The sequence below is a fragment of the Corythoichthys intestinalis genome, chromosome 6 (genome assembly GCF_030265065.1).
Source record: "Corythoichthys intestinalis isolate RoL2023-P3 chromosome 6, ASM3026506v1, whole genome shotgun sequence".
Classification (NCBI taxonomy): domain Eukaryota; kingdom Metazoa; phylum Chordata; class Actinopteri; order Syngnathiformes; family Syngnathidae; genus Corythoichthys; species Corythoichthys intestinalis.
Genome location: NC_080400.1, coordinates 49,985,940 through 50,012,263, shown reverse-complemented (window position 1 = coordinate 50,012,263; position 26,324 = coordinate 49,985,940). Strand labels below are relative to the sequence as shown.

The window sequence follows — 26,324 nt, the reverse complement described above, 5'->3', positions numbered from 1 at the left end:
CCGGTATTTGAGAAGTGAACTGAAGTTTATAGGATAATCAAAAAGCACATAAAAATTGTTCAAACAAAAATGGGTCGGCGCATAAATTTTGGCACCCCTACAGAAAAACATGATCAATATTTAGTAGAGCGTCCACTGTCAGAAATAACAGCCTCTAAACGCTTCCTATAGCTTCCAATGAGGGTCTGGATTCGGGGTGGAGTTATTTTTGAGGATTCTTCTTTACAAAACTTCTCCAGCTCAGTCAGGTTTGATGGCTGCTGAGCATGGACAGCCCCCTTCAAAGCAGACAACAGATTTTCAGTAATATTCAGGTCTAGGGACTGAGATTGACATTCTACATAGAACGTTGCACTTGTTTCTCTGCATGAATGCCTTTAGTAGATTTGGAACTGTGTTTCGGGTCATTGTCTTATTGAAATATTCAGCCCCTGCGCACATGACACTTTTTCCACTGACTCTGGAACATTGTTTGCAAGAATCTGTTGGTATTGACTGGAATCCATGCGACCTTCAACTTGAACAAGATTGCCAGTGCCTACTCTGGACACAGAGCCCCATAACATGATGGAACCACAACCTATTTTTACTGTGGTTAGCAAGTATTTGTCTTAGAATGCTTTGTTCTTCATACGCCATGAATACCGTTGTTTGTTATGCCCAAATAACTCAATTTTTGTTTCATCAGACCACAGAACCTTATTTCAAAATGAGGCTGCTTTATCCAAATGTGCTTTGGAATACCTCAAGCGACTGTTTGTGGCATGTGCGCAGAAAATGCTTCTTCAGTATTGCTCAACCATACAGCATTTCCTTGAGCAAACAATGCTGAATAGTTAACCGATGCGTAGTGACACCATCTACAGCAAGATCATGTCGTAGGTCTTTTGAGATGCTCTGTGGGTTCAATTTTACTCTTCTCACCATCCTTCCCCTGTCCTTATCAGAGATTTTACTTGGCCTGCCACTGCGGATTATAACTTGAACTGTGCCTGTGATCTTTCATTTATTTCTTTACTATGTTCCTAACATTGGAAACTGAAAGCTGAAATTTCAGCGACAGCTTTTTGTATCCTTCCCTAAACTATAATGTTGAACAATCTTTTTTTTTTCAGATCCACTGTTGTTTTGAGGCTTCCAAGTTTCCACTCTTCAGAGATGATGCAAAGAGAACAATTTGCCAAATACCCTTTTTTTGATTGGCTTTACCTGTGTATGTAGATCGTTAGTTCATCAAAAAAATATGAGTTTGAAAAAAATTGCACTTGATTTTCTAATCAACAAAAACACGAGATATACACCAGCTTGTTTCTGTTTAATTATTACTCTGTTTATCCTATAAATTTCACTTCTCAAATATTACTGTGGTCATCTGATATATATATTTAAGTGAAATTTTTGTTCATTAGTAATTTACAAGGGAAAATCTTAAACATTATCAGGGGCACCCAAGCTTTTGCATAACACTGTATACAACTTTTTGAACTGAAACAAAAGAAACAGAATTCTTAAATGTATGGTATAATTCCATATGTATTTCTTTACCGCTTTAGACCTGAGCATGCTACTGAAGGACATGACACATTTGTGTCTCTAAATAAATACACTGAATTCAGTTGCTATGCCACTTCTGGGAGATGATTGGACAGAACTTTACCCATCGAAATCAAATCATGAGGTTTAGCACACCCTTTTTGCAGTTTTTGGCTCTTTAAAAATGGCTGGGACAAAACGCAACATCAAAAAAGCAAACATAATTGCTCATTTCTCATCAAAAACAAAGTAACTTTAACATAAAAAATAACCAATAAAACCATGAAATATCCCCAACCGAAAAAAATGCACTTTCTTCTGGTATTTGAGTAAAAATCAGCCAAGATTTTTTTTTTGCCCAACAAAAAAAATGCAGGTCTGAAGGGGTTAAATCAAGAAAAGCATTTAATTGGCTCCAAACAAATATACATTTTTTTCTACTCTACATTTAAAACGGAAAAAAAAAAGGCTCGAGAAACACGGGTGGGGTAATTTTTATTTTCCGTGATTTTTTAAATACAGTAATTATACAACTTTTGGAAAAAAAACTGCAGTGCACTAAAAAGAAGGAAAAATAACAACTTTACAGCCACACACCAACTTTTTTTCCTAAAAACAGTCACATATTTGACATTTGGCAAACATCCCCACAAAAGAAAACTGTAAAGCTAACAAGTGACCAAAGTGTCCTCCTCTTTGTGACCCTTCCTTCTTGCACATCAGTCAGCAAAGCAGGAGTCAGTGTGCGGCATCCACCTGGTCAGATAATCGCCCGCCGCTGACATCAAGAGTACTGGAACATGCAATCTAAAGGCCAAGGCGGGTTGTAGACAGCGGCTTTGCACAGGGCGTCACAATGATCACAGCCAGATCTGTGTCCACCACCTGGTGCATACAGGTGAAATCTGTGAATCACGTCGCCAAGGAGCTGGCCTTATTTGCCGATTCTCTGAACCACCCAGTCTTGCTGGCAGAGGGGGCAGCGATTGTTCTGCTTCACCCAAAGGGACATGCAGCAGTTATGGAAAGAATGGTTACACTCTCCCCAAACAACTGCCAAAAAAAAGCAAAAAGATTCAATATAAAGCATAATTAAACAGTATGATAATCAAAGCATTGTAAAAGTATATGAGACCAAATTGGTACCTTCAGTTAGGAGTTACCCAATTTAAAAATATGTTAATTTATGAAATTAAAAAAAAAAAAATCCTTAAAATGAGACACTTTCTAAGTTTAAACATTTGATCACTCATGATGTTGTATTTTGAATAAAACATTGAAATTTAGCACTTCCACATCATTGTATACCGATTATATTTCACAACATGTATAGCAACCCAACTTTTTTTTCTAAATCTGATTTGTATTTTAAACAGCATATGGGTCTGATTTTTGAGTAAAATAAAACTGCACACTGATTGCATAGGTAGTAGGCAATACTTGCAAAGTGTGCAAGTCTAGCGCCAATAACAAACTCACAAATGAAATTGAAATGCTGAAACAGAGAAATTCCAACCTATGATCACGTGGCAATTTTACACATGCTCACATCAAATTCAAATATAAAAATGGTGAATATTGACATCAATATGTCAACAATTCAAAAAAAGGACTGTATCACTGTGAAAACTGAAGCCATGCCTCATTCTGTCTGTTTTATGTATGACAGCAGGTGGCTGAGTCATAATGACAGTAACGTTTGTATGAATAAATATTTGACGCATAGATAAAAAAAATATTGTAATGAGCCCTATGATGACTTATTCGTACTCTGGGTGCATAACAACTTGTATTTGTACACCTTATTATAAACTAATCAAACTTAAAGTGCATTTGACACAAAAAAGTATGATTATTTCACAATACACGCGGTATTTTATGCTCCTGAATGATATGGACCGCTTGGATGTGTGTGGAAGCGATCGCTATATTCATTTAGTTTTTTGAATCCCACGCCATGAAAATGAGTGACTTCCGGCTTCGGTCTTGTATTGAGGAGGAGGGCGCTGTGACATGTACGGTTGAAGGCGTCCTCTTCACTCAAGAGCCGTCCTGTTGTGTATGAGGACTAAGGATTCAGCTGATTTTGCGGTTTAATATGTTTATTTTTCGCATCACGCCAGCCAAACGGCTGCAGAAAAATCTTGCTTTATGAGGGAGCGGCGTATGCGCCTTTTTGGAGTTTCAAAAAGTTCCCATTCACCGTGGATATTGGCCAAAACAAGCCCTACTACTGTGGGACCATTGGACTTACGAGGAAGTGAGTAAACATTTTGTTTTGTATTATGTCAAATACGAATACAGCGATTACAAAGTAAACACTACAAACTTTCTTTAAATAAAGAACTACTCACGTTTAATCATTGATGGGCATGTAAAAAGCCCTCCTCATGCACATTAGCTGCACGTTAGCTGCACAACAGCTGCAGCCGCCCTCCTCCGGGGAACGAACTGTAAATTGCTCTCCGCCGGGGGGTTTGCCGATCAGCGTAGACAATCGACAACCTAGTCATTATGTCAAAAGTTCCGGGCTAGTTATGTGTGATTTTCCGCTTCGAAGACTTTAAAACATCACTCGGTTCGCGTTAGCATGTCGGCTAGCTGTCACGCCTCTTGGTTTGTTTACATTTTCCGAAGCCGGGGAAGGGAAATGACATAAGTCCGATTTAGGTGTCATAAAATATGGTTCGGGAGGTGCGAAAGTAAAGGTGAAGTCGACAGTTTTGACCAGTGTTGTTAATAACGGCGTTACAATATAACGGCGTTACTAACGGCGTTATTTTTTTCAGTAATGAGTAATCTAATTAATTACTTTTCTCATCTTGGCAACGCCGTTACCGTTACTGAGGTGGGAAAGGCGTGCGTTACTATGCGTTACTAAGTTGGTTGAATAAAAAAAAGTCTGAGAGAAACGGACTCACGGGGACGAGAGCAGAGCAGGAGTGGGGAAGACGCCGTTGCAACCGCGATGCTAGGTGGCTCCAATAATACCTGACTGCAGCCATAGCCGACAAACTACACACACATGACACGGTAGATATCATATTATAGAACTAGATGCAAATGACAGACACTGCTGCATTGCCAACATGTTTTAAGGACTACATGCGTTTGTAAACAGCCGCCATCTTAAAGCAGTAGACCTCTCAGGAAGGCCCTGATGTAGAGATCCTTCCTAGCGAACCTAAGTAATTTTTTTTTAATCTAAAATGCTCCTAAATCGGCAAAATCTTAACTTAAATCTATCTTTAAATGATGAAACAGTTTTAAAACTTACACATGTTTAAAGTAGACAGAAGGGAACTAATGCAATAACGGGAGAAATTTTAACAACTTTAACGATTGATTCACAACTTTAAATGACTTCCACACATAGCAAAGGTTACTAGCTAGTTATCGCAATACCCTTTTGTCTAGTTAAGTTGAGGGTAAAGAATTGGGCTAGGGCCAATTGTCCCCCAAACCCTTTAAGCTTCACATTGTGTGACCTGTTTTTTTTTTTGAGAAAAAAAAATATATATATCACTAGTTACTTTGCCAAGTAACTAATTACTCTTACATTCAGGTAACTGAGTTACTAACGCAATTACTTTTTGGGAGAAGTAATTTGTAACTGTAATTAATTACTTTTTTAAAGTAAAATTAACAACACTGCATGGCACTAAATACGTTAGTAGACAGCCGCCATCTTAAAGCAGTAGACTTTTTAGGACGGCTCTGTTGTAGAGAACCTTCCTAGCGAACCTAAGTAACTTTTTATCTAAAATACTTCTAAATCGGCAAAATCTTGACTTGAATCTATCTTTAAATGATGAAACAGTTTTAAAACTTTCATATGTCGAAAGTAGAGAGAAGGGAACAAATGCAATAATGGGAGCAATTTTAACAACTTTTAACAGTTGATTCAGGGTAAAGGGTAAATTAGGGTAAAGAATTGGGCTCGGGCCAATTGTACCAAAAACCTTCACAAAAAACTTCACATAGTGTGGCCAATTTTTTTTTTTTTTTTTTTTTTTTTGAGGGAAAAAAAAAAAAAAGTAATTATCACCAATTACTTTGCCAAGTAACTAATTACTCTTACATTCAGGTAATTGAGTTACTAACGCAATTACTTTTTGGGAGAAGTAATTTGTAACTATAATTAATTACTTTTTTTCAGTAAGATTAACAACACTGGTTTTGACCATTATGGAGTAATTTTGCCATGTCGTCCTGAATAAGTGCATTTTTATTATTTCATATTCAATTTAGCACACGACTGTTATTTGCCATGACCATGCCATTTATTTAGCAATTGGGGAAAAATGTTTGGATAAAAAGAATATGCTGTAAAAATATTGGAGTAGAGAGACTGAAACAATGACATTTTGCGGCTCTCTTCGTCGCCTTTTCCTCATTCTGAATAATCCCCCCTCAATGGGCTGGATAGTAAAACCGATGAGCCCAGTCTCCCGCTGACGTCATCGTCCTGTTGGGGACACTAGAGCCCTATAATGATAGGCGTGGCTAACCGGCAGATTAAAAGACTAATTTCTCGTCATCTGCCCTTTGCTAAATTGTTGTATATAGTTGAATTGTCTCAAAATATGATTCTAATTCACATAATAATGCTATTTAAGACTTTTTTTCTCCTGTGGTATGCACTTTAAATGTCTCAGTTGTGTGAAGAAACATTCTTCATAAACTGGAAATGTGAAAAGCGAGGTTAACCCTTTAAAGTCGTGGGATGCTCCCACGATACCTATGGCCATGTCATCTTTGAAGCAGCATCAGGTTGTAATTACGTCACCCACGTGCAGCTGGTTGGTCTCGTTTAAAAGTGCGGAAGTTGAGCTTACTCTCGTTTTTACTTAAAGTCAATCCACCACGTAAAAAGGGAGATAATAACATTTGAGTTTTATATTTTTATTGCCCTCATAAATAAACATTAAAAAGCTGCATGGACCATGTGTTTATGTCCATATTTCCGTCATTTCTGACCTTTTTCAAAACTGAAAGCATCATGAAAAACTACATATCCCAGGAGCCATAGTGAGGTCACAAAGTAAGGACGTAATGCGAATTTTTTTTACAGAATGCCGCACGAGGCGTCACCTAATGAGGGGGAGGGGAAGGGGACGGTAGCGAGCTACCGTCGATTGGATTGACCGAGCGACTTTTTGAAAGATGCGAATGAATCGAAAACTAAAGTTAGTGCAAGCAATTTCATTATTTCATCAACTCAAGGAAGAGGATGGGCCAGATTTGTGGTTGTTTTCTTCAAATGAGTCGGTGAGTAAGAAGAGTGACAGCAATGCACAAAGGGCGGAATGAGAACAAACACTCCCTAAAATTGTTGGCTGTGTGACGTAGCCCTGTGTCTTGTTCCATGTTGCTTTAGCCTTTATAGGTATGTGCTAAGTAACTATCATACACTAGACTAACTTGTTGCGCTAGCATAGCATTCGCAGTCGACGTCTTCTTAAATCCTTGGAAAACTTTTTACATACAGTTCACGCCGTACAGATGAGTTTAATTAATTGCAAATAATGTGCTGTTGTCCTGCTGCGTGCATATTATCATGATGAAGATATTGATATCCTTGTAGACTGTACAATTACAGTATGTGCTCGTCTGTTAATGTTCATTCGAAATTTTTGGAAACTTTTATTTATTCATGGACTAAAACTTTTGAAGTTTATTGGCGAAAACATTTTGAGAATTGTCGACTAAAACGTGACGAAATTTGTCTGAGTTTTTGTAAACTAAAACTTGACGAAGAAGAACACTTTTTGAAATAACTAAAATAGGACTAAGACTAATAGGTATATTCGTCCAAAGGACTAAGACGATAATTAAAAGGGCGGCCAAAAACAACACTAGTATCATGTATATAGTAGTAAGCCTGTCGCAATATGCAATAATTTCATTTATCGCACGATAAATAAAAACGAAGGCGGTCATTTTTCTGCTGCGATTTATCGCCTTGCGTGCACGTGCGTGCGCGCGTACGGCACACGTGCTGTTAAAAGTTCGGATTCCTTGTTACCAACTACGCAAAATGCATCTTTGTTCCAGGTCCGGCAAAAAATAGCGCCGGAGCCAATCCGTTACCATTATATCCTATTGTTCAACTTATACCGGCCCCGTCAGTGCTCCGGATTGACTGCGGACAATCTCCGGCATGCCGGAGCCCGCCGAATGGTTTAGGCGATTTTCTATTTTTGCTGGAGACGCATCCGTGAAAATGGGCGGATCAGGCCTGGAGTCAACAGCCCAGTGTCTTATTAGCGGTTTAACCACCAGCAAACAAGGATGAAGAACGTTTCATCAAGGAGGTGGAAAGTCACAAAGTGATTTATGATGCAGCAGATCATCATTACAAGGACAGCATTAAAAAGGAAGCTGCAAAGTGTCCTATTTAGTGTGTTTTTCTGGCAACGATATCAAACACATGACGTGCTGACAACTTTTGTTTTTATTAACACACGGCGCTAACAAAACTTCCTCAACCTGTGGCTCCCGGTAAACAGTCTCTTTCTGTGATGCGGGAGCTTCTGGTTATTTACAACGAAATCCGCCAAAACATTGTTACCGACCTGGCTGCTACAAACAACCTTGCTTTGACAACGGACAGCTGAATGGACATGATAACCATTGAGTGGCAAATTAAGAGTGCTGTGCTTCAAACTCGGCCTGTTTATGAAAGTCGATTGTCATATGCTGGTGTTGTGCAGTAATGAGCATACATGACTTCTGTGGCGTTTTCTAACTTTTTTAATGCGCGCATACATTAGATATCATGAAATAGCAAATTAGATGTGCTACATCCCATGCCATTGGCTACGTGAGCCCAGAGTGATTATGGGACACGTAGTCCATATACTACAGCGATGAATTCTAAACCGCCATGACTGAATGGAAGCTAAGCAGGCCAAATCAATCCATACCAGTGACTCTTGATAATGCTGCAAGTACTGTTAATTCAGTTGGTGACACAGATGGATTCAGACCACAAATGCGATGTTTTGCTCATGAAGTAAACCTAGCTGCTAAGAGAGCTGTAGCAATCAACAGTGTGCCCCACCTCACTTTACAAACAGTAAAGATTGTTCTCAGCACTTTTATACAAAATTTCTTCAGATCAGTAAGAAATAAGAACAAATATTATGCACTAAAATGCATATTTATATGATGGCAATTTAATTTTTGCTCGTTAGCAAAAAAATAAAAATAAAAATACAATTGCTATTTTTTTTTTTCAGAGCATTTTCAGAGCCTTAAATATATTGAATCGAATCGAGTATCATGTCCCCCGTATAGACCCTACTCACCTACGTCACAAAATGACTAGGGCTGTCAAACGATTAAAATTTTTAATCGAGTTAATTACAGCTTTAAAAATTAATTAATCGTAATTAATCGCAATTCAAACCACATAAAAAATATGCCATATTTTTCTGTAAATTATATATATATTCTGTAAAATAAATTGTTGGAATGGAAAGATAAGACACAAGATGGATATATACATTCAACATACGGTACATAAGGACTGTAGTGGGCATTTCACTCTACTGTCATTTAAATCTGTCTATGCTGTCCTCACTCCGAAGCGTCTACTTTTTCCAAAGCTAGACAGCTAGTGAACGACGCCTTAATAATCAGACTTCTTCCTTTTTCATCTGATTTATTAATAAAATAGCCTCAAACCATTGTCCTCTTTAGACCGTCATAAAACTAAAAAAAAAAAAAGTACACAAGCATTGCATTAGCAACAACGTTAGCTTAGCACGCTATACAGGTTCACTAAACATAAACAAAAAGAGTCTCATACAAAAAATAGAACATTTCGCTTACTAACATAATATGTACATTCTTTACAACAACCATACTTACGGACAAATCTTGTCCAAGGATCATATAAGCACAACATTACAACGTAGGCGTCAGCCCGAGACGTCGTGCAGCCATATTGAACTGGCAAGAAAAAAATTAACCATGTCGCAAAGCGACCACAAGAGTTCGCTGTTAGACAGCACAAAAAGCAATGCTGTAAACTTACCAAAAGGCAGAATACTGTCTGAGCAGGACATGTGCGTTAATTGCGTCAAATATTTTAACGTGATTAATTAAAAAAATTAATTACCGCGCGTTAACGCGATAATTTTGACAGCCCTAAAAATGACGTGTCACTGTATCCGGCCGCCATTATGTCCGTCATTTTTTAGCACTATTCTCAATGATTTCAATTAGTCGTGCAATTTATAGAGCAATTCATGGAAGCCCCGGTGTTATCTGACGCTGTAAACTCATTGGATGCGTTGCATAAAAGGCGTTATGTGGAAAAGCTTCAGTTTATCCATTCGCCAGATCCATATTTGATGCCTAAATCGATGTTTTTCGACCTGCTGTCTTCGCCGTCTCTGCCTGACATCTGCTACCCTGATATTTACAACTATCTTGTCCACACAAAATCAGCCTATTCTCACGAAAGTTTGAAAAAATTTAAGAGCTTGGAAGCTTATAAATACTTCGTTGCTGGTTGGGTGAAACAGGTCCTCGTCCACGAAAATTCGGCAGGAATCTATCTTGTGCTCGGGAAGGTGAGTTACGAAAATTTCAATTCAAAATCTTTTGTTCTTGCTAACATCCACTGTCAAGTCTAATGTATTTCATGTTATTTGTTAATGGAGCTAGGGCTTTTAATGTTTATATGGTTTAGCGATAGCACTCTCACTACATACATATATAATATGTAATAAATATGAAGTGCGATAGCACTACTCCAGATTGCCCCTAGTTGAATTTATTTTTTGGCTTTTGACCTCAATAGTGAAATTGTAAATTAATTGTATGACAACTGTCTTATTATCCCCTTATAATTATATATTTTCAGGTAGTTCATTCACAACGTCTGTGTGTATGTTGTCGGCGATTAGCCTAGCAATGATCTTAATTGTGGTTGTCAGCCCAAAACCCTCTAAATATATATTAAATGCATCTTACCAGATATAAAATGACTACTACAGAATATGTGGGAATCATTTGGAGCCCAGTTTTCTCGTCGAATTGCAGCAGTCCATCTCGCTCTCCTCTCCACTGTGTCTGCCTCATTTGCAAAGAGACAGTCGCTGTTTTCAAAGAGTTCGATGTGACGCGATAATATTACCGAATAAGACACGCTGACATGTACGACATTACAGGGAAGATACGCAGCGAGAAATTATAGCAACTAGAAGCTAGTTTAATTTCACAGCAGCAGTATTTCGCAAGAGCCCGAGTGTCGAAAGAGAACGCTACAAAGACGAGACTGTTGAAATTATGAATTTAAAAAAATAATAAAGCAAATGTGACACACAGAAGGGCTTGCTAATATTTGTTTATATATATTGTTCTATGTAAGTCAGCCAAGGTAGCCCCCCGCATTTTTACCACACCAAATCTGGCCCCCTTTGCAAAACGTTTGGTTGGACACACCTGTTTAACTGATGATCCGTAGACGAGGCCAGCTTCTTTCACTTTATTCAAAATATAATGATGGTGGAAGAAATAAGCATCTTGAATTTGAAACTGTATGTTGTCGGCGATTAGCCTCGCAATGATCTTAATTGTGGTTGTCAGCCCAAAACCCTCTAAATATATATTAAATGCATCTTACCAGATATAAAATGACTACTACATAATCCCTGGTAATCGTTTGGAGCCCAGTTTTCTCGTCGAATTGCAGCAGTCCATCTCGCTCTCCTCTCCGGGTCTCTTGGAATACGGTAAAACTTCAAGTCTCTCCGTCTATCTTCTCTGTTACTGCAACCGACCGCCACACACGGCTTCACCATTTTGATTATTAATGTTAACGAGCAGAATAACACGCCATAACAGGAGGAATTTACGTAGCGGTAATGTGTCAACACGACGAGTTGACGGACAATATGGTGCGGGGGCGTGGTTGTGACGTCATGTGAGTAGGGTCTATAGAAAATCGTACCGAACCGTGACGTAACTGTATTGTTGCATCCCTATGGAACACCGTAGCAGAAGCTATGAGGTGAAATGTTTTTATTTGCCTAACTGCTTAAGTTATTAATTGCAATTTTATTTTTTTTCCCTTGAAAAACACATTTGATTTATTCTGTTTCTGTGCGGTATTAATATTGTTGTCTCATACTTAAGAGGCATGGTCTATTGTTTTTAGTTGTGATTTCTTAAAAAGTATTTTTTAATTTAAGAGTAAACATTTATCACGTTTAAATGGGTGTACTTGATCTATTAATATATACTGTATTCTCACTGTGTGATTGTAAATTGGTTTAAAAAAAATTGGGGGGGGGCGCAATAATATCGCATATTGCAATAATTTATGAGATAAATTATCGCACACTAAAATTTGTTATAGCGACAGGCCTATATAGTAGTTTTGATAAGGTGACGCAAAGAGATATTCTCCAAACCCTTTTTGTGTTAGACGCCATTTTTTTTCACTACTTTGCACTGATGGTCTACTGTATTATAACCTGTTTGACCTTATTACGTATGACCATACCTGCCTTTTCTGTTGAATTATGAAATATAAAAGTATTCAGTCTTATCTTTTCTGTTGAAAGCTTATCCTAACAAGTTCAATAAATATTATCAAGCTTCAAATCGGTTCATAGAGCATGTCTGGTTGACAATAGGACATCAATATTACAAATGTTGACCCAAAAAATCTTTGGAATTTGTTCTTTTTGGGTACAAAATGTTGATTATAATTAGTCAGTGAAGAAAACAACGGTTTGGACATGAAGGATAATGGTGTCCTGAAAAAAGTGACCCAACCAGGCCATTGTGAACAATTCTTCTTCGAAATATCAAAGGCATGCAAAATCGGACAAAATAGGCCTGGACCTTAAAGGGTTAATGTCATGATCACCCACTCGTGTACATATGTTCCACCTGAGATAAGCAGCTAAACATAGCTTTGTGTATTTTTACAGCTTAGTTAAACTTACCGACACAGTCCTCTTGTTTGTTTTCCGCCTGGCATCGGAGACAAGCATCTGAAAATGGAGAAACGTGCTTATATTGGAGGTAAACACCCGGCCGGCCGGCATTTTAATGGAGAGCAGCTGGGCTAAGCTAACTTGCGTCAACACACTCACCCATCACTTGCACCCGGCAAATGGCACAAGTATCGCATTCGACATCCCAACTCCACATAGCCACGGCATTCCATTTTTTTAAGGAAAACATCTTGTCACCGCCCGACTTGGAGCCAGATGATGTGTTGTGGGAAAGAACTAGACCGAGCTCGTCGCTGTCATCCATGTCTGCAGCTGCCAGCTCCAATCGCCACAAAAGTTAGCTTAGCAAGCGTAGCCCAGGCTCTGGCGTAGCCGAGCAAAATGGACGGAAAAGGCGAAGGGCCAATCGACTACTACCGTCAGGCGGTTTCTATGAAACTATGGAGGGGTTAGTGAGGGTGGTAAATTTGGAAAATATAAAACATATGATGCATATTATGTATTAGATACATATATATACATAAATAAGTACATTTAGGCTGACACAGGGGGAAAAATGAAATACCGACTGTCCACGGAGCATCGCGGCAGTCATTCATGTCGCCACTAGAGGCCGCCATAACGATATATTCAGCTCCTTACAACTACAGCTCTAGGCTCTTGCAGTGGCACCCCACCTGAAGAATAAAATGAAAAAAAAAAAAAAAGATTTTAATAGGACCAAAAGTAGGAAGGATACAATGACATTTTGTAGGTATATTCTTGGGATGTACAGTGGGGAGAACAAGTATTTGATACACTGCCAATGGGTTTTCCCATTGGCAGTGTATCAAAAATTGCAGTTTTATTGTTGTCATTGGGTTCGAGTTACTCAGGCAGTAGTGTCCAAACTATTCCACATAGAGCCGCAGTGGGTGCTGGATTTCCTCCATTCCTACAAAACAAGACGACATTTTTTTCACCAATCTAGTGTCTCACAAGTGTAATCAGTTGATTGTAGTCCGGTGATTCTTGTTTTAGCACAAACTTCATTGGTTAAACTGTCTGTGCTTGATTGGAAGGAACAAAAACCAGGACCCACAGCGGCCCTTGAGGACAGGTTTGGACACCCATGCAGTAGAGGGACCCGGGCGGTTGTAGTTCATTTTAAACTCCTTGTTTTATTGGTTTTCCAGTCGAGTGAGCGGTTGACATGTCCGCCTCAGTTCTGGGCTCAAGCCGGCCTACTTGTGTGGAGTTTGCATGTTCTCCCCATGCCTGCTTGTGTTTTCACTGGGTTCGCTGGTGTCCTCCAAATGCGCAAAACATTCACGTTAGGCTGATTGTACACTCCAAATTCTCCATTAGTGTGATTGTGTGTGTTAGAGGCTGTTTGTCTATATGTGCCCTGAGATTGGCTGGTAACCAGTTCAGGGTATATGCAGCCTCCTGCCCATAGTTAGCTGTGCTATGCTCCAGTACCCCCACAATGAAAAGTTGTATGGAAGATGGGTGAATGAGCGGAAGTCCATGTTGGGTAGGGGTGTGACAATACACTGCTATGTTGATATATCAAGATACTTTCTACCCTAATAGGTTATTGATATGCTCTTGCTAAGAATTGATATATTGTTTTAAAAAGGTGTCACTGTTTGATAAAGGCTGCTCCCTAAATTTTCCACTTGAAAAGGTCTATGATAAGAAAGGCGCTTTCTTTATAAGAATGTTGCATTAACATAATGTTGTTGTTGTAATATATTCGTAGAAATGCTGCACTCAAATATTCTCATAGTCTGTGAGAAACACAATAGATTTTGACAGATTGCCCTCAAAAATGCACAAATAAATTTTTTTTTTCTTCCATTCAAAAATAACTCAAGAGCTGTCACCATACTCAACTCAAGTTTGCACTGAAAAACTGACATGCTGCACACTCGTGCATGAATCGGGTGTGGATTTTCACTCCCGTTCCTTACCGCTTCCAGAGAACAAGTCGCATTCCATCCCAATCCTGGGGCTGAGTCAAAAAGTAAATCCCATCCGTCCCACTCCTGTAGAATGACTCCCAATCTCGTCCCGCTCCCAGTCAAAATTACTCCCACTCCCGTTTATTTATTGTATTATTATTTTTAAACAATTTTTAAGTTGATGATTAGGAAAGTCAGTGGACTGCTTTTTTAGATTACTGCATTTAATGCCATTTAAAATCAAATTGAGACCACTCATTCTCAAGTCACTACCAGACCCACACTGAATATTGACTGAATATTCCACCCAGGAACATTTATGATAATATGTTGAAAAGGATTCGACGATATAATTCATGCTCTACTGCACACCACTGAAAATGTCACTGTCATTGCACTGCTAATGCCACAGCATTGTCACATGCATCTCACTAAGTATGTGTATATGTTCTCGAAAATCTGTCTCAATCTGGGTACACATTACATTATAGCATTTTGCATTGTTACAGCATTGCACAAATTATCATTTGCACTATCAAATCAAGTCAGCCATCTGCGTCCTTCTCAGAGTACTTATGTTATGTCCGCACTGTTATATTACTACTACATCACCATTTGCTGCTAGTCACCGCACTGTTATATTACTACTCCATCACTATTTGCTGCTAGTCACTTATTGACTTTATTCCCAATCTAATTTATTTTTCTTATCATAAATATCATAGATTATATTTTCTGACTCATGTAATTGTTGTATTTGCATATCTTGAAATAAACGTTATCATGAGCTTTATATCGCAAATCGTCCCGCGAGATACCAAGAGGTTCCCAACCCTAATGATGGTTTGCATCATTGATTGCAAATCATTTTTCTGACACCACTGTGAGGACCACCGACACAACAGATGCTATTAATTTTGGATCCTGTGCCATGAGTCTAACTAGTTATATAATTTGATCGTGAAGAAATAAAACACATCGGATGTAACTGTTTGAAATGATTCTGAATCCATGTTCTCCTCCATGTTTTTCTGTGTGACCTTGCTTCTCTCTGAACCTGCTTGCTTGCCGTACATGTCGTCACGTCAGCTTGTTTGGGCCCCCAAATCAAAGATGCACGAGTTTGCGTTACCCCGGCTTGTAGCTTAAATTTTGCAAGTGGAAACATGGCTCTCCACGCAGAGGGCAGCCGGGGCTTCTACTTCAACACCGTCCTGTCGCTGGCTCGCTCGCTGGCGGCGCACCGGCAGGCGCCCATCGAAAAGGTTAGCATTTCGCTTAGCATCAATGCTAAACAGCCCGGGGTCGGGGGGGGGTTTAAATGGAACTTCTCTATTTTGCCTTCTGTCACGAATGCCAAGGCTTTTCAGACATGTTTGCTTTGATTTCATGGCGCTGGTGATCCAAGGTACATGCATTAGGAAAGTGAAGTCAAGAAACGTAATGACAGCTTGGTGTTATTAACTCGTAATCCACCTGCCCATCGCCAATGCAGTTTACTGTGCTCACAGCCAGTGCCTATAAATCAACGATGTTTTTCTATTAGAGGAAACGTTGATCCAGGTGAAAATATTTTATATAACTAATTTCTAATTCCTCTACGCCTCTACTCTAAGTCACAAAAAGTTAGGGATTTGTGTGGAAGCGCTCCCCTTCCAAACCACAAAACACACACACAGATTTGTCATGGAAAACAGTGGTCCCCAACCACTGGGTGGCGGACCGATACCGGTCTGTGGCGCATTTGCTACCGGGCCACAGAGAAATAAATAAAATTATTAACGACTACAATCTGGCCTGTGGCTCTTGACACATCAATATCCCTGTCTCTATAGACCAGGGGTCGGGAACCTATGGCTCGCGAGCCATATCTGGCTCTTTTGAAGGCCGCATCTGGCTCGCAGACAAATCTTTAATTGTAAAAAAAAAAAAAAAAAAAAAAGCGTCGTTATACTCCTTTGCGCATTGCGAAAAACCAACGACGATCCCCGGCGACTAGAAAGCCGGTTCGCAGCTATTTTTGTGGGAAAGTGGCAAACACACATGTCATTGCGTCTATCTATCTATTTATGTCTATCAATCGCATTGGCAACGCAGATGAGGCAGACACAGATCGAGTGGGGTCGCCGTATTTTGCTGTCAAAAAGAGCGGCTGATGTGCGCATGTGCGTAGTAATTTTCTCACGTTTTTAGTTTCGTTTTCCCTGCTAATTTTAAAAACCCTTTTGAGACGATGGCAAAAAAAAAAAAGATGAGGAGTATCGCACTTTTCTGCAGGAATGGACAGAGGAATTTGCCTTTGTGGAGAGAGCAGGTTCTGCGGTGTGTCTAATATGCAATGATAAAATTGCATCTATGAAAAGGTCAAATATAAAGCGGCACTTCAACACCCGCCATACTACATTTGCATCGAATTATCCGGCGGGGGACAACAGGAAGAAAGCATGTCAAGAGCTTCTCACAAGAGTGCAAGCTAGTCAGTAGCAACTCCGTGTTTGGAACAAACAAGGTGGCTGGAATTCGGCTAGCTTCGCTGGCGCTTTAGCAATTGTGAGAAACGGGAAGCAATGAACTTTTGGACGACTTTTCGGATAAAAGCACGATTATTAAACGGATAAAAGACATGCCCCTGTCATCAAGAACTGTTCACGGTCGTACCATCATGATGTCAAATCAAATTGAGGCAACGCAAGTAAAGGAGATAAATCCGGCTCCATTTTTTTTCACTCGCTTTGGATGAGTCAATGGACATAGGCAATTTATCACAGTTCAGCGTTATCGCAAGGTATGTTGTCGGTGACACGCTACATGAGGAAAGTCTGGCAGTTTTGGCTATGCAAGGGACAACAAGAGGGGAGGATTTATTCAAGTCCTTCATTGAGTTTGCTAAAGAAAAAAAATATACCAATGGACAAACTTGTTTCGGTGTGCACTGATGGTGCTCTGTGTATGGTTGGAGAAAACAGAGGATTCGTGTCGCTTCTTCGTGAACATGAAAAGAGACGTATCCCAAGTTTCTCAATGCCTGCATGAGGCTTAACCTCATCAAGTATCAACCAGACTACAAAGCCATCAGTAACACCATGCAGCACCAGAAGTCGCATTAATGGTAAGAAATACTCATCATTGATTATCAACAGCATAACAATGTTATTAAAAAGAATTCAGAGACTTATTGTACTTTAAAAATGTTGAAATTACATCAAATGCACACATTACTCGTATTTTTAGCTTTAAACATATTGTATGGCTCTCACGGAATTGCATTTAAAAAAATGTGTTGTTCATGGCTCTCTCAGCCAAAAAGGTTCCCGACCCCTACTATAGACTCTATAGACTAGGGGTGTCAAACCGGTCCTCAAAGGGCCGCAGTGGGTGCTGGATTTCATTCCAACCAGACGAGATTAATACCTTTTCACCAATCTGGGGTTTTACAAGTGTAATCATGATTGCAGCCAGGTGCTGCTTGTTTTAGCAGACACCTCATTGGTTGAACTGTCTGTGCTCAATCGGTATGAACAAAAACCAGGACCCACTGCGGCCCTTTGTGTAATCGGTTTGACGTCACTGCTATAGACTAATCCCAGTAAAGATTTGTATAGGTCACCATTTAGTAGTTGGCCGCAATTACTAGGGTGTTTGCACACCTATAGCAGCCCAGCGCCAGTCAATGTAAACAGTAACTTTAGCTTCTGCCGGCTGTGTGCTGCGGGCGGCGATGTCTTTGGACAGCTTTTTTATGGGGAAAAGGCCACCTGCTGTGCCAGAAGAGGAGCCTACAACCAGTGTTGTTAATAACGGCGTTAGAATATAACGGTATTACTAACGGCGATATTTTTTTCAGGAGTGAGTAATGTAATTAATTACTTTTCTCATCTTGGCAACGCCTTTACAGTTACAGAGGACGGAAAGGCGTGCGTTACTATGTTGGTTGAATGACGCGAGAAAAGTCTGAGGGAGACGGAATCATGGAGACGAAAGAGCAGAGCAGGAGTGGGGAGGAGGCAAGGGAGTTGTGACGCTGTTGCAAACGCGATGCTAGGTGGCGCCAATAATGGCTGACTGTAGCCGATAGCCTACAAACTACGCCCACATGATGCTACGTAAGATATCACATAGCTTATAAATAGAACTAGATGCAAATGACAGACACGGCAGCTTTAGCAACATGTATAGAGAACTAGATGCGTTAGTAAACAGCCGCCATCTTAAAGCAGTAGACTTCTCACGAAGGCTCTGTTGTAGAGAACCTTCCTAGCGAACCTAAGTAACTTTTTATGTAAAATACTCCTAAATTGGCAAAATCTTGACTTGAATCTCTCATTAAATGATGAAACAGTTTTAAAATGTTCACATGTCGAAAGTAGACAGAAGGGAACTAATGCAATAACGGGAGCAATTTTAACAACTTTAACGGTTGATTAACAACATTAAATGACTTCCAAACATAACAAAGATTACTGTCTAGTTATCACAATATCCGCAATACCTCTGTGTCTAGTTAAGTTTAGGGTACAAAATTGGGCTAGGGCCAATTGTCCCAAAAACCCTTTAAACTTCACATAGTGTGACCTATGTTTGTTTGTTTGTTTTGTTTTTTTAACATCAAAATTATAACCAGTTACTTTGCCAAATAACTAATTACTCTTACATTCAAGCAACTGAGTTACTAACATATTTACGTTTTGAGAGAAGTAATTTGTAACTGTAATTAATTACTTTTTTAAAATAAGATTAACAACACTGCCTACAACCAAGTCCATTCTGCATAATATGTGGCTAAAAGCTAGCAAACGAGGCAACGAAAGCGAATGCACTGAGAGCATCATACCTCACGGTGAACTGTATTGCTAAAGCTAAGAAGCCTTTAACGATTGGAGAAGAACTCTTTATGCTTGCGACCACGGATATTTGCTGACAAGTTTTAGGAGACGCCGCTGTTAACAAAAGCTTGATTCAGGGTATGGTGAGTGACATTTTCCCTTCACTTAATATTCGTTTTAAGCCTTGACGTGTTATTTACTGTCATTTTCTGCAACACATTGCCGGTCCGTGAAAAAAAGGCCCACATTACACGGTCCGTGGTGCAACAAAGGTTGGGGACCACTGATGTAAAACACACTAACTTAATAAAACTGAATTTAAGGTGCCTGTGGGGCACCAAATTGACATCTTTTATTATTTTAGGGTTGGTCTAAAGCAGTCCTTCTCAAATAGTGGGTCGGGTCCTCCTCTGTTGAGTCTGAATTTGTGAAGTACTATCACTTGTTGTTCATATGTTGACAAGGTTTTAGGCATTAATGTGGTTTGCTTTTGTGTTGTCGTTTTGACATTTGACTTTATTGTAGTTTATCTTGTACCGTTTTTTTTCTCCCTCCACCTGCCACCCTGTACATTTGGAGCACTTAAAATAATTAACTTTCCCCTAAAATAAACGGCGGACCTTGTAATCCCTATTTATGAATTCTGGTTGTGCTTGATGATCTCAAACCTATTTTGCTGCAACATAACTGTATTATATTTCTGCGATAAAGTGTTCAAAATACACATTAATCAAAACCATGAATGAAACAATAAAACAAATACTAAACAATTTAATGAAGATAAAGAGCAAATGCAGTACACATACGCACTAATGCATCTTATAATCAGTTGCGACTTACATTTGAAGATAAAGTCATTCATTGATGTTGCGCCTAAAAATCCAGTGCGCCCTATAGTCCGTAAAATACAGTATTGTTCAGGCTCTAAAGTGGTAAGACATAGGGCTGTTCGAATTTGCCTAACAAGAAAATCCCGATTATTTTCTCTCAAACCCAATTTTCTGATATCAACTACGATTACTTGGCAAAATGAAAATAATGACAAATAAAGTATTTGGAATGTCTTCTGAACTGTCTTTAAACATATTTTTCTTTATTAAAGCTGAAAGTGCTAGTGAATTTATCTCCGTTAATACATGCAGAACAATCTCTTTGGATTGAAAGCATTTTATTTATACAACAGACTCCAGCTGTGTTCTTAATTAAAGCGGTAATGAAAGAAGAAAGTGCATATACCATCTTAAACTGAATCAAACATGAGAAAAGGTAGTCAGTCAGTCTGTCAACCAAAAAGTCTGTCAGCAAGTCAGACTGCCAACCAGCTAGCTAACCGGTCAGTCATGTCAGTCAGGTGAAGTAGGTAGGCAGCCAGGCTCAGGGTGATGTGCTGTTAGATTTCTCTCTGTTCTTACTTGCATAAATTAATGATTAGTGCAAAACTGTCACTCAATAATAACAATTATTATTAGTAATTATTATTATAACAAACCACATTAATGCAAGGTGGCAATCACCTTGTACCCATAAATATACTATTGCAACGGTATATTTACGGGTCTTGATAAAAAATCAGTCAGGAAGCTGCAGCTAGTACAGAATGCTGCAGCCGGAGTCCTCACAAATACAAGGAAGCTGGACCACATTACACCGGTTTTGAAATCGCTACACTGGCTTCCAGTGAGTCAAAGGATAGACTATAAAATACTACTGCTCGTCTACAAAACACTTAATGGCCTTGGACCAAAATACATGCTTGATTTGTTAGATTCCTATGAGACATCTAGACCCCTAAGGTCATCTGTAACCGGTCTTCTGCATGTTCCAAGAACAAGAACCAAGCAGGGTGAGGCAGCATTTAGTTATTATGCTCCTCACCTCAGAAACAACTTACCTAAACGTCTGAAGTATGCTCAAACTTTTAGCTCTTTTAAATCAGGGCTAAAAACGCTTTTGTTTAGCACTGCATATCCATAACTGTCTATATATTTCAATCTACTTGCTTTCTATTCCTCTTGTGCTTATCTCCATTGCTGATTTCAATTATTATTAGTAGTAGTATTTTTTGTTTTATTTTTATTTATTTATTTTTATTCTATTTGTTATTAAATGCGATTTTTATGTATAATTTTATTTCCGATTTTGATTGTCTTGGTTTTTACGTTGTATTGATTTAAATGTGATTTTTATGATCTTCATGTGATGTAAAGCACTTTGAATTGCCTTGTGTTGAATTGTGCTATATAAATAAATTTGCCTTGCCTTGCCTTGCCTTGCCTTGCCTTGCCTTGCCTTGCCTTGCCTTGCCTTGTCTAAACAAACACAAATATGCACCCCAGTGAAGGTGGCAAACAGAATGATCACTTAGGTTTATGAGCACCTCATTTTTACAAAAGATGTCAGGTCAAACACATTAATGGGCCAATGGACAATGTGCACATCCATTCAATTTTCAAATGCAGACCTATGAACTTTTCCAAATATGTTATTGTATTAAAACAAAAAACATGGCATGATTTTAGTTACTGTCATCTAGTACCAGCAATCTATACAGGTATCAATTTGAACGTTTTTCACATCATTTTAACCAGAAAAGTCTGTTTCGGTTCAAAATCGATTAATCGAACAGTCTTAGTAAGACATTGATGACCTAATGCGCCCTATAATCAGATGTGCCTTATGCGTTCCACATTCATTCATTCTACATAGTAGCCATATGTCTTACACTCCTAGGTGCAGAAGTTGCAATGCATGTGTCCTGTGGACATGCGAGGAGTCTTCCAGCTGGACGAGCGAAGGCGGGATGCGGTGCTGGCCTTGGGGATCTTCTTGGTGGAGTCCAACTTGCAGGTGAGCACCACGCTGCAACTATCATAACAATAGCTCTCTTGTAGTCGTCATAGTGCTAAGCATCACACCACGTTCTTGTCACAGCACAAAGACTCCATCGTGCCCTACCTTCTCGGTCTGCTCAAAGGACTTCCAAGAGTGCAGTGGATCGAAGAGAGCTCGGAACGCAAAGGACGAGGTAAGAATTAAACAGTTCCCCAAGTTCAGAAATCAAAGTGGAGTGGATTAAACTGACATTTTCTAGACGGTTTTGTCTGAACAGAGATATTAACGTGCTAAAAGCTTAACAGCCACTCTCTTATTGTACGTTCCCACAGGGACACTTCCAGTAGCGGAGAACTTCAGCTTCTGTTTTGTGACGCTGCTCTCTGATGTCGCCCAGCGTGATGAAAGCTTGCGTGGTCTGGTGTGTATGTTTTTCTGTGTTTACCTTCCTGTATGTATATGTGTGTATCTATTTGCATTTGTCTGTTTTTTCATTTTTTATGGGTGTGCCTCTGAATGAAACTGGTTCCTTGTTTGTCCGCATGTTTTTTTTAAATTTGTGTCTGTCTCTTTGTGGATCCATATGCAATTGTGTGTATCTGTGCACATGTCTCCTTGTTTTTGTTTGTGTCTTTGTCCATATCTGTGTGTCTTTTCATTTAAAGTACCGTAATTTCCCGAATATAAGGCGCACCCGTGTATAATGCGCATATGGAGGACCAGGAGTAGGACCAATTATATAAATAATTTAAAGTGTCATTAAAATGCTTCTATTTCAATATTTATTTATTCATTTCAATATTTATTTCAATATTTATTTATTTATTTATTTCAATTTATATTCATTTATTTTAATTTTTATTTATTTATTTCAATTAATATTTATCTCAATTATAATTTATTTATTGTAATTTTTATTTATTTCTGTTTGTTTTATTTCAATTTATATTTACTTATTTCAATTTTTATTTATTTCAATTTATATGTATTTCAAAATTTATTTCAATTTTTATTTATTCATTTCAATTTTTATTCATGTATTTGAATTTTTATTTATTTATTTAAACTTTTATTTATTTGTTTCAACTTTTATTTATTTCCATTTTTATTTAATTTTTATTTATTTATTTCATAATTTATTTATTTATTTCAACATTTATTTATTTCACTTTTTATTTATTTCATTCTTGCACTCTTGTTCCTCCAGAGATGCAACCAAGAAATAATTTTATCTGTCACGTTTGCTTGTCGAAGTTTCTAACGTCTGATTGGTTGCTCAGCAAAGCAAGACTGAACTAGTCGATCTCAGATAATAGATTGACTCCTGAGGCTTGGCTATAATTGCTCCCTCAAAATCACAAAGACGAAGATTAGTAGCGTGGTCAGTGTAGTGGTTAGAGATGTCCCGATCCGATACGCCGATATGGGCAAAAAAATGCGCATCGGTATCGGATCGGAACACGGGAAAAATTCCGATCCAGACTTCCGATCCAGCTTTTTTTTAAATGTGGTCCGGGTTTTCCAGCGCACCGATTTACATAATCCATTCCAGTTTTTGCTTCGGTTTCCCTAAAATCCGGTCCGCATTTTACGGCACACCTTCAACACACCACATTTACATTACCGTCTCCCAATTTACCGAGAGACTATATCGGTAAAAATGTTAGCTGTGTGGGATCATTTCACCTTAATTAAAGGACGACAAAGACGAAGAGGCAGAGAGCAACATATGCCACAATAAAGTCAAGCGTAGTGGTAAAGCTGTAAGAAGTTTTAATGCAACCAACCTAATCAAGCATTTAGCGAAATACCACCACAAACAATATGAGGAGTATGTTAAGAAAACCGAAGACAAAAAAGAAAGGTCCTACGCAACTAACACTGGCAGAAAGTTTTGCTATGCGTGACAAACTGGCACTCGACAGTCCCAAAGCCCAGGGAATAACAAGAGTCATTGCCGAAGAATTCATTCTGGATGACGAGCCATTATCTCACGTGAGTAAAGTCGCACCATCCAACACGCGATTCGGCCGCTGAAGATTCGAGAACGATTCACAAACATCCAAATTCCGATTATTGAAATATGTCAAGTAAAGCGGAACTAATTCACAGCGCGGTCTTCGGGACGTAATGAGAAACTGACCGCATTGCGTCCCGAAAATAAACATAACTTGTCGTAGACCCGGGTTATGCAAATGCTCAACTCACGGCTTTAGCTCAACTCATGCCACTGGATAAAAAACACAAGAATACCTGACTTCTGCTGACAGCCGCAACAAACTACGTCAACGTCGTTTTACTGGAGATAATAGATATCATATGTATATAGGACCAGATGCTACACGACAGACTCTACTGCGTTAGCAACATGGAAGTACTGAAAACCAGATGCGTTAGTAAACAGCCGCCATCTTAAAGCAGAAGACTTCCCTAGTAGGCTGTTGTGAACCTTCCAAGCGAACCTAATTAACTTTTTATCTAAAATACTCCTAAATCGGCAAAATCTTGACTTGAATCTATCTTCAAAACAGTTTTAAAACTTTTACATGTCGAATGTTGACAGAAGGGAAATTATGGAATAACGGGAGCAATTTTAACAACTTTAACAGTTGATTCGCAAAATTAAGTGAATTGAATGTAGTTTAAAGCTGCTGATACAGAATGGGCACTTGAGTATTTTATTTACTGTTTTAAAACGTTAACTTGATACTGAAATAGTCGTTTATTTAAACCTGAGGGGCTTTTTATACAATTTTTGTAACTAATGCACGAAACATTAAAAGCATCTAATAGCTTGGGGGATTTGTGGTATTTTCCACTGAGGTTGTTGGTTGCTTTTTTAAGACGGTTTACAATATTATTTGCACGTTTTACTGACTGACTATGCCATTTCTGTTTGTTATTTATAATGTTTTGTGTTTGTCATTGAATAAACAGATCAGTTTCTTGTTACCAACCGTTGTGTGTTATTCAAACTCACTCAATTCAGCTGGCTCGTTGTTATCAAGGGTACTAAAACCTTTCTTAACATGAGTCTGACAACTAAGTAAGGAGGCTAAATAACTTTAAACTTTAACACATGCTCAGATAGGTCGGTATCGGTATCGGCCAGTATCGGATCGGAAGTGCAAAGCAATATCGGTATCGGATCGGTAGTGCAAAAACCTGGATCGGGACATCCCTAGTAGTGGTTGTAGGTTTTGACGCATTTCGCGTGTTCAAGCAAAACATACATATTGTAATAGCCCCGAATGGGGAAATAGAAAGGAGAGGACTGAATGATGGCTTTCTTCACTTTATTGTGGCAACAGTTAAATAACAAAAACAAAAATAACAGCGAACTGCTGTTACACGCAACCGCCAACTTCGCTCTCACGCCGCACTCTCTCCCTTGCTTCCCGCTACGTCACTACTCTACAGTCCGATGGCCCCTTCAAGGGCCCGCACAAAGTTACGGACATTACAGTATGTCCAAAAAGTGCCCAGAGCTGCAGCAAATTTAATAGAGGAAGCTCTGAGGAGGACTCCACCAGCAGCCCATGGTGAAGTCCAATCTGTGGCTTCTACATCGCGCGGGCCAGCGCCTTTAAGCGGGCTGACGTCTGCTACGGGATACTCTAGTATACCTCAGAAGTGGAAAGGTCCTTGGATATCATATCGCCCAGATTTTTTTTAATCAATTTTTTAAATAAGGCTAAATGACAGAAATAACTAGCAGTTTTCTAAGTAGTTTTACTCTGAATTCCGACATCATTTTTATATCATCATGATTTAGTTAGGGTCTAGGGGTGCTCCAGTGTCTCTCTGAAGTGGACCTGTTCTCGAATAGGTCCCCGTTTTTTTCATATATTAAGTAAAGGGACTTTCACTCTGAACCCACTGTGCGCTCTGCAGCCACCTCATTGCATCCTGAAGCCAGCGCATTGCATTACCGTAATGTACATAATGCAAACAATAAGCCAAATGAGGGGCGGCTGGCTTGACTTCGTTTTTACAAGTGGAGGCTGGCTTGACCGCAATTCTAAACTATCGATAACTCTTTGATCAATATCTTGATCTGACAGAGCTGAGATGATGCCAAGAACGTTAATTAATCGTTCTGTTTTGTAGGACACGTACTCAGGGTCCAAATGTCCTGCTTCAATTCGTTCTGAGAAGTCTAACATGTCCCGAGAGAGCTCATGCAAAATCTCAGATAACGCCGCCAT

General features: G+C 39.0%; 2 protein-coding genes across 3 annotated transcripts in view; one reads left to right on the top strand and one right to left on the bottom strand.

Moving 5' to 3' along the window:
* Nucleotides 1-2,011: 2,011 nt before the first annotated feature.
* rnf7 (ring finger protein 7) lies at nt 2,012-12,899 on the bottom strand. The gene is made up of 3 exons (XM_057839152.1): nt 12,654-12,899; nt 12,504-12,551; nt 2,012-2,586 (listed from the first exon to the last, which is right to left on the bottom strand). The coding sequence occupies exons 1-3, from the start codon at nt 12,817-12,819 to the stop codon at nt 2,468-2,470; spliced, it is 333 nt and encodes a 110-aa protein (XP_057695135.1). The 5' UTR covers nt 12,820-12,899; the 3' UTR covers nt 2,012-2,467.
* A 2,637-nt stretch (nt 12,900-15,536) lies between these two features.
* LOC130917358 (phosphatidylinositol 4-kinase alpha-like) overlaps nt 15,537-26,324 on the top strand; it is an 85,656-nt gene continuing 74,868 nt past the window's right edge. For both annotated transcript variants that reach the window (XM_057838679.1, XM_057838678.1), the window contains exons 1-4: nt 15,537-15,726; nt 22,015-22,131; nt 22,216-22,309; nt 22,449-22,537. In XM_057838679.1, the coding sequence (XP_057694662.1) occupies nt 15,628-15,726; nt 22,015-22,131; nt 22,216-22,309; nt 22,449-22,537 (399 nt within the window). In that variant the 5' untranslated portion in view covers nt 15,537-15,627. The remainder of the gene's footprint in view (nt 15,727-22,014; nt 22,132-22,215; nt 22,310-22,448; nt 22,538-26,324) is intronic.